The 9,887-nt window shown below is 31.4% G+C and overlaps 1 protein-coding gene across 1 annotated transcript; it reads left to right on the top strand.

Moving 5' to 3' along the window:
- Positions 1–1,724: 1,724 nt before the first annotated feature.
- Positions 1,725–6,639, top strand: LOTGIDRAFT_226827 (hypothetical protein; the record flags this gene model as incomplete). Its single annotated transcript, XM_009053957.1, has 9 exons — positions 1,725–1,815; positions 2,477–2,578; positions 2,948–3,041; positions 3,612–3,732; positions 4,108–4,144; positions 5,148–5,238; positions 5,449–5,554; positions 6,022–6,100; positions 6,482–6,639. The coding sequence occupies exons 2-9, from the start codon at positions 2,560–2,562 to the stop codon at positions 6,637–6,639; spliced, it is 705 nt and encodes a 234-aa protein (XP_009052205.1). The 5' UTR covers positions 1,725–1,815; positions 2,477–2,559.
- Between the last annotated feature and the right edge of the window lie 3,248 nt (positions 6,640–9,887).

Below are 9,887 nucleotides of genomic sequence, written 5' to 3'. Positions count from 1 at the left end.
ATAGTGCTCAATATATCAATTGTAGAGTGATATAGAAATACCACTGTTAAAATAGTGCTGAATACATCAATTGTAGAGTGATATAGAAATATCACTGTTAAAATAGTGCTCAATACATCAATTATAGAGTGATATAGAAATACCACTGTTAAAATAGTAATCAATACATCAATTGTAGAGTGATATAGAAATATTAAAATATTGAATCATGTTGTTACTCAGAGTTTCACATTATGCCATCTCCAGACAACTGACCTATTTTCAGCCTGTGTTCCTATTCTTAAAAACAACATGATTCAAGTTCTGTTTCAATATTTCTATTTGCACAATATATAGTAACCTAGACCTACACAGTGCTAATCTTCACAATGTCAAACTATTACAACCTTAACATCAGAAGGCACTTCTCTTGTATCATTATTTGTGATTTTATTAGATTACACACTCAGAGAATCAGAATTTTAGATTTTTGTCAAAGAAACTCTCTACAGTTTATTGTATTAAATCATAGAAAAAGACAGAAAGATTTTTATTAATTGGTTTTTATTTTTGATTTAAAATGATATTTTAGGAGAAGTAGAATGTGGAAATGAGGTTGATAAAGATATGACAGCTAGTGACTTTAAACAGCAACTTAAAGACATGAAACACAAGAGAAAGGTAGGGTTTATGCTGAAATTGAAGATTGCTAGAAATCTCTGCTATATAGTTGATACTGAAATTAATCTCTCCTCTCGGCTCAAATTTACGTACAGCTTCAACGAAACATGGTTTGGACGAGCTGCTTAAAATCTGTGTAATTGACCAAGTCTACAGTGGCTATTGAATCTGATTGGTTGTAAATCCACATCTGTTTTGGTGATTTCAAACATCAATTAAAATAATTCAGTTAATATGACAATATCTTTGAATTTGAACTTTCATTCGAAAAATTTATAGATATTACACTTACAAATAATATTATAAACTGACAAAACTGCTAATTTGTTTCCGAAGTCGTTTGAAACTTGTAGATCAAATATCCTTAATTGTTGTTATCTCCCTTGAAAGAGTCGTAATAGAAATTTGAATGAAAAATCCCAGACTATAACCTTGTCATAGACAGATATAATTTGGGAGTCCGAGATTAATCGAAAGGGCTGTAATATTGTAATATTGTATTTGACAGGAAGTTACGAGATTGTTTAATGCCAGTGTTGATCTCATCGTGAAAAATCCTCACTGGAAATTAAGGTGGGTAGTCTTTATTTTACATCTTGATTTCTCTAATTGACTAGAACTCATATCATATTGTCAATACCCGTGTTTCAGATACACAATCTTCATCAGGACTTTATGTTAACCAATTGACTAGAACACATCTCATACTGCCCACATATTTCAGACATTGATAATACAGGCTTGTGAAAACTAACATGAGCTTACTGTACTCTATTTGGCTGTTTCATTAGAATTAGCCTCAAGAACTACTTCACAGGAGTGAGAAGCCAACTTTGAGAATATTCTCTGCCAAGAGAAGATTGTTAACGTTTTTGTGCCATGACTAAAATTGTGTATATATTGAAGATCCTGAATGTGTCATTCCAAGAACCTCAAATTCATGTCTTTTAATTTTAGAATTTTTATTTAATTGACAAAATTCCGGTTTTTAACGTACGTGTTTGTATTTTAGGGTGTTTAATGATGATGGAGAGAAAGTAGTTAATCCTCACGATGTTTCTACTCTAGAATCTACTGTAGCTTCTAAAGGTCTCGTCTGTCGTTTCAGTCAATCTTTCTATAGAGTTACTTCCACCTTGATCCTCATTGGTGTTGGTAAGTTCTTTCTAACTTTGATTCTCTGTCATTATTAATGTATATTGTTGACAATAATTTGTCATGTTTAAAAGCTCTAGAATCTACCCTAGTCTGTTGTATCAGTCAGCCTTTCTAAAGAGTTACTTCCACCTTGATCCTCGTTGGTGTTGGTAAGTTCTGTTTTTTAAGCAAATATTGTTGTCATCCATGGGTTCTTTTGTATTTTTTATCATCCATATTATTTAATGACAATGTCAGTCTATTATCTAGAATTTATATGTTAAATTAACTGGTATATCATGACCTTTTCTTTTTACTTATTTCAATAACTCATATTAATATCAGGTCATATATCTTCTACTCCACATTGGAAAACTTGTAAATCTGCAATATTCAATCATAAATGAAGGCTCAGTTTGAATTAGAGGATTTTGTAATTAAAAGAAAGAGAGTTAACACCCTTGTTCTTAAGTATCAAAAGTCCTTAAAATATGAGACGTTGTATTTTATGATAATACCCACTATTTTCTATTAAGTTGTTAACTTGTACTGTAGAATTGAGAATATAGTGCCCACCCTTTCTTCCCCTCGAAATGAATGTTGAAAAACCACTGTCTGTCACCATAAATAATGTGTGCAGTACTGATGAGAAACAAGTTGGTATTATTAATAATTTCAGTATGTTGTTTGGTGTATTTTGGTGTCCACTGGTTTCAATACAGATCAGTCAAGTCAGAAGTAGAACAGAGAAAAGTGTTTAAAATGGTAGAAGATATTATTGGTAAATTATTTAACATCAAACTTGTTGAGTTGATTTAATCTTGAATATATGTAAATAGTCTTCAAAAGTACTAGAAATATACACAAAATTCATTTAAAAATACTTCAAACTAGGAATTTTACTTTCTATTTCTATATATGTCTTTTCTATATATCACAGAGTATCTTAAATTGACGACTCATCATTTTAACATTCAAACGCAGATAATTCTGGACACTTATGGATTTGAAAGCTCAAATATGGACGGTGAACTTTGAACATTATTACCGATTAGCTTAGCTAAAAACCTTCCGTCTCTAAGACTAAAGTATGATTGGTGGAACAAAAATGGCCTACCTGTCTCTTTAAGGTGATGCTATTTATTTGTAGATATACTGAGAGAGAATTGTGACAGTAAAGATAACCAGTCATCATATATGGCTGTACAACACGTTAGAGATCAGTTACTATCTCCTTCTAAACGGTTAGTCACCATTTTATTTCTTTATATTTAAATAGATATATTTCAACACCAAATTTCTCTCAAATCTTATGACAAGCTACTACATGTTAAGTATGAAACTGATCTGGTTTCCCTCATTGAACACTGCTTGGCAAACTGCTCCGTATTGTGCACTTTGTAAAGTTCAACGATATTTATCCACAAATCATAGCCCGTTTTAGATAAACCAAAGAAAAATTACCATCATTGCACATATCGATTATCGTCACTAGGAATTTATAATTTCAATCATCGATTATCAAATTTCATAATCAATTATATGATTGTCAAAGTTATATTTTCTCCACTGTACCTGTTAACAAGTAGTAATCTCTTCTACATAGTTTCCCTTCAGCGCATAACATACCCACAATAAACTATAATAACCGATCAAAACAAGAATATACTTCTATAACGCAAAAATTACCCATGAAATTAAGAATTTTGGCATTATTTCGATTATTGATCAATAGTCTGCCATCGATAATCGATCTTAATTTGGTAATCGATACCCAGCCCTATTTGCTCACATTTCAATATCTCCTATTTCAGCCATGAACTACAGCCAATTTGGGATAAAGCTGTGAGGTTTATTGAAGCCAATGAATCTAGAATCAGACTGGAGTCTCAAATAATCCAGGGAGAGGAATTCGAAGTGTGGAAGTGGATTCATGTGAGTTAGGATTTTAATTATTATATTTCTAACGTCAACAATCTAAAATTAGACCTGTTTGACACAGATCTGTCAGATTCCAAGATATTTTACATCCTGTGCATTTATACTTTGTTTAGATTTTGGAAATTTTTCAATGTTAACCAATAAATGGGGCAGAATGACTTTATGGATGGGAGAAGAGGGGAAAAATGACAAATTTGGGAAAAATATTTAACAACTATCATACATCGTTCTCAATGTCTCAGATATGACATCTCAGATAAAGATTGGTAGATTTTGAAAGAATTAGTGGTAAGGTTTCTCTGTTTTTGTGAGCTGTTGACATGTGTCTATGATTAAGATTAATATTGTGAAATTATTTGTATTTTGTAGAGTGTACCCAATGGAGCAAAAGTTTGGCAGGGACAAGGTAGGTCAATTGTTCTAATAAAATAAATCCATACAGGAAGAAAGAGTATTTTCCTGTTACCTTATTTGGCAAATATAATGAGTTTTATGCTCAACATTTCTATTTCTGATTGGTTTAATGTGTAATAGACAACACTTAGAAGTTTGCACCAGAACAACAGCATAAGTCTTCTTGTTTCTATGAATAATGAGAAATAACTAAAGTAACACCTGTTCTGTAGAAAAAACAACATGGCAGCCATGATATTTACACAAAGCCACAATTATTCTGTTAATAAAGAACCCCGGATGGAATAGAAATTGATTTAAATAAACCACTGATGGAATAGAAATTGATTTAAATGAACCACTGATGGAATAGAAATTGATTTAAATGAACCACTAATGGAATAGAAATCGATTTAAATGAACCACTAATGGAATAGAAATTGATTTAAATGAACCACTGATGGAATAGAAATTGATTTAAATGAACCACTAATGGAATAGAAATTGATTTAAATGAACCACTGATGGAATAGAAATTGATTTAAATGAACCACTGATGGAATAGAAATTGATTTAAATGAACCACTGATGGAATAGAAATTGATTTAAATGAACCTGATGGAATAGAAATTGATTTAAATGAACCACTGATGGAATAGAAATTGATTTAAATGAACCACTGATGGAATAGAAATTGATTTAAATGAACCTGATGGAATAGAAATTGATTTAAATGAACCACTGATGGAATAGAAATTGATTTAAATGAACCACTGATGGAATAGAAATTGATTTAAATGAACCACTGATGGAATAGAATTTGATTTAAATGAGATGATTTAGAATTCTCTTATTTTGAGATAGATATGAAATGAAACAGAAGACATATTTGTCTGCAAATTCAGTGTTTGAGTTAAATTGTGTACTGCACTGGTGAAAAAAACAAAATGGCTACCATGATATTTTAACCAAGCCACTAGGAATAATAATACTATCTGATAATCTGTATCTTTCAGCGTTTGGTGAGCATAATGATACAGCTACTAGTTCTTTACGATATAGTCCTACTCCGTGTTTAAAAGTTAAAAACATGTTTGACACTGCTGTGTAAGTATAAGATTTGTTTATATTACACGGATTGTAAAGAGGTTTTCTAAACTTTTGTCTTCTGTATCATTCCAGTCAAATGTCTGTTGTTCGTGTAATATTGATAAGCTTAACTGGATATGACATCACAAGCTATTTTATGAGATATAAATGTCTGATATATAACTAGGTTGATGTGACTAAAGGTTATAATAATCTATGTTTTTATAGAGAAAGTGATCAGGAATGGTATGAAAGTGTAGAAAATGCTATTCTAGAGAAAACAGAAGATATAGCTGATATTGTTCATATATATGTTGATGATGAATCTAAAGAGGTAGGTAAATAGATTATCTTTAGTGATAAAATATCCTTCAGATTCTTAACCAAATCCTCCTATCTGATTGAAAGTTTACATCTACCTCTGTTATTTAACTTCATGTCAGTTTTTTTGCCATGTTGTTCTGTGATTAATAATAGATTTGAGAGGTTGAAGGAGGGGGTGAAACAAGATGACTAAAAGCATAGATTTTCTTACAAGACCTGTGGTAGTTCAGTGAGTTTGCCAGTCAGGGTTTATAAGTCGAGATAAGCCTGAATATCTCTCAACTAAACTTCCCTATATCAGTAATGCAGTGTTATGCTATGTTAATTAATACTTTGTTAATTAATACTATGTTAATTAATACTATGTATGTTAATTAATACTATGTTAATTAATACTATGTATGTTAATTAATACTATGTTAATTATTACTATGTTAATTAATATTATGTTAATTAATATTATAATTAATATTACAGGGTTGTGTTTATATTAAATGTAGCAGTAGAGAAGCAGCAGGGAAAGCTCGGCAATGTCTACATGGATGGTGGTTTGACGGTAAGATATTATCATTCTTCTTCAAGTTTCTCATCTTTTACAGATAATTTCTCTTTTGAAACAGTTTTTTCTTTTTTGGAATCATGTTTTCTGTTTAACACATGGTGCAGAAGTAGGACGTAAAACTCCATTCATTTCTACTTGTTATAGAAGATCATCAAGAACAAAGTTAAGGGACTATAAGAGATTATTTTTTGGTTTTTAACATAACTTCATTATATTTCTGTGCGTATTCCAGTGATATTGATAAATACATCGGAATATAGGGCTCAAGCATTTAATGAAATAATTTTTCACGAAAATACTGGGATAAAAGTACCAAATTGAGTGCCTACGAAAAAATACGAAAATCTTTATCCAATTTATTTTTATGTATTTTAGGTCGGTTGATTACGGCCCGATATTTAAGATTAGAACATTACCATAAACAGTTTCCCGAATCAGTGAAAGCCGTACGTCCTCTACGATTTCATAAACAACAGCAGAAACCATCTTCATTGAGTCAACCTTATTACCGCTCTACACTCGAAATGACGTAATTTACAGTCTGAGATACGAGATGTAATAGGTCTGAAACCTTGAAATAACAATGATACAAAAACTCGTTGTAAAATCAAGTGTGAAATAAACATTATTAGCTATGTGGACTCTCAGAAAGGAATGTTAAACAGGATTGAACAATATTTTCCTTGTGAACACTCTGAAAGTGATTGCAAATTGATAAGCCAAATTATTAGCTATGTGGACTCTCTAAATGAATGCCAATTTGAAAAGCCTAAATACCGAATAAACATTATTAGCTATGTGAACCCTCTCAATGAGTTGACAAACCTAAATACCGAATAAACATTATTAGCTATGTGAACCCTCTCAATGAGTTGACAAACCTAAATACCAAATATACATTATAGTAATGTGTATCCTATTAAAGAGATGATGTATTGGTAACCCAGCTGAGCTATGTCCAGTCACCCAAAATACTGTATTATTTTCTCAAATGGTCAAAATTGTAAGAAATACAGCAATTTGATTGGTTTGATTAAGTTGAATTTAAAATATACTAAAGACAGCCACCATAGAAGAGAGTACAGTAATTAAGACAAGAAAATGGAAATTACAAATGTGAATTCTTGAAGTTTATAAATTTTTATTGAAGTAATTTGAAAGTTAAATTTGTATATAAATCATTAAACCATTTTGTCATAAGAAAATTTTTAATTTTCAAAAATAGGTTTTTAGTTTTGAGATTTTTAAGTTGTAAAAATCCTTCAATAACTTATTAAGAAGATTGAATTGGCAGGGTTGGAATCCACAGAGAATTATCATGGCTGGGAATTATATTAGACTTGGTTGATAGAACAGGAAAGTAAAGTAGTTATAATACTGTCATTTGCTATGTTAATTGTTGACTCTCAGTAAAATCAAGTCGTTTGTCAGAAAGGTTGTTAATTAATAACGAATGACAGAAATTATTAAGTTATTAACTAGAGAAAATCAGCTTGACCTTCTGTTCATTTGTCTCCATAAATATAAACATTTTGATAGTGTTATTTATCTACTTGTAGGTCATTTAAAAAAATTATCTTGCCATATTTCTTACTTCGTTCTGTCTCTAAATAACTGTTAAAGAGACAGGTAGGCCATTTTTTGACCAATCATACTTTAGTCTCAGAAACAGGAATATTATGAATTTAGTAATAGTGTTCACAAAATTTGAGCCTTCAAATCCATGTGTCTCAAGAATTATCTGCATTTGAACGTTTAAAAGATGAGTTTTATTCTGTAAGAGAAAACTTATTAATACTCATGTTCTGGACATTATTTTTATTAACAATCTCACTTAAAAATAGATCAATTAAAAACTTCAGCAATTAAAATAAGTTGGGAGAAAACTAACTGGCTATTGGCACCATGCATGTTCTCTATGTACAGATAAGACACGCTAGTTTTTGGGGGTTTGTATTAAAGCGTGAAGCCATTTTGATCGTCAAGAATGATATTAAGTGACTTTGTTAGGGTTAGGGAGGGATGTCCATATCTTTCAATGACCATTTTTGTACCATCGCGGTACGAATAACCATGGCCTAAATATAAATATTTTTATTGTAAAGGAAAGTTATGATTAATCTCGGTGATTAGATGTTGTCTATCATGTTAGTTTTTTTTATTTTTGTAAACCACAATCAACTAAATATTATTTTTAACTGCTACCTTGTATCTTATATGGTTGTCCAGAGATATAATGTGTTTTGGTTCAATTGTATAATGACTTGTATAGCATAAAGGTTAGGTCTGTGTGAGTGAAACAGCTTTAAGGTCAAATGTCAAATATTCGTTTAATATTTCTTGTGATTACCATGGTTACAGGGTCAATGTTGTGAATTTCGATTAATATTGGGTTTCTCTAGTACTTGCTACTTTAAAATATCATGGAAATGGAGAAAAATTGTCAAGGCAATGTTCCCATCAACGACCTTCACCTTGACCCCATGTAAAAAGAACAGGAATTTTGAATATCATTATGTAACACTCACATCTTTGTTCATGATGTTCAAAGTTGTTCAACAAAAGCTATAAGTAGTAGTAAAAAGTAGTAAATATAATTTTCATGGCAGGTAGCTAGGGGATCTGTGGTTGACCAGAACTCATTTCATGCTGCCAACACAAACCTATAAAAATCCTCATTAGAATGGATTTCAAAATGGAGGTTTACAATGTTAACAGGATTCTTATATGATTTACTAGAGCACATCTCATGCTACCAACACGTTTTAGATACAAAATCCTCATCAGGACTTAATGTTAGCTAATTGACCAGAGCTCATCTCATGTTGCCAATATGTGTTTCAGATACACAATCCTCATCAGGACAGCTAGTGTTCGAAATGTTTATTAACTTATTGATTAAAGCTCATCTCATGCTGCCAACACACGTTTCAGATACAAAATCCTCATCAGGACAGCTAGTGTTTGAATCGTTTCAACTCGTAACTTATTGATCTCATCTCATGCTGCCAAGACACGTTTCAGATACATGATCCTCATCAGGACAGCTAGTTTTGCAAATTGGGGTTATCTATTTGATATGAAACTGACATATGAAAATAAGATGATAATATAATAAGAAATAGAATAAGTTTTGTTGTTGTATTCTGTAGAACTTGTAAAAATTCTCTAGCGTTATTTTTTCATTTCAATTTATGTTCATCATTATTACATTTTTCGATTAAATTTTGTCATCATCATTTTATAGTGTTTCTTTTAATGGAGTTATACATACTCTCCATTTATAGCTCAATAGCTGGGAATTGGAATGTCGTCTTTCAAGGATTAGCCGCTGTTGGTTTCAAAATTAATTCTGAAGTCACTGCCAGTGGTTCTGGAGGTTGACCTGGTTTCGGCCATCAACCTGTATCACCAAACAGTACGTGATTGGCTAACAAGGATTTCAGCATACAGTGTTCAAAAGAAAACATTTTTGACTGCATCAGAATTAGCCTTAACCGACAATTTGATGTGGACCACACAGGCTCATGGACTGAGGTGTGCAATGATGAAATATCCTTGTGATGTAAATTGTAGGTGTACCCTCAGAGAGTAGCTTCTGTTCATCCATGTCCATAATACTGTCTTAAATGACTATTTAGAGGGACAACTCAGAAATATTTAACCCTTTGAACCCTGAGAGTAAATGAAATATACCGTCACATACCCTGAACTCCCAAGTAAGATAAGTAAAAAGGTATGATGTTAACGTTGTATGACGTCACTAAGTAACGGCCAGTAT

The sequence above is a fragment of the Lottia gigantea genome (genome assembly GCF_000327385.1).
Source record: "Lottia gigantea unplaced genomic scaffold LOTGIsca_206, whole genome shotgun sequence".
Taxonomy (NCBI): Eukaryota; Metazoa; Mollusca; class Gastropoda; family Lottiidae; genus Lottia; species Lottia gigantea.
The sequence above is the reverse complement of the archived record's forward strand: the minus strand, read 5'-3'. Positions and strand labels throughout refer to the sequence as shown.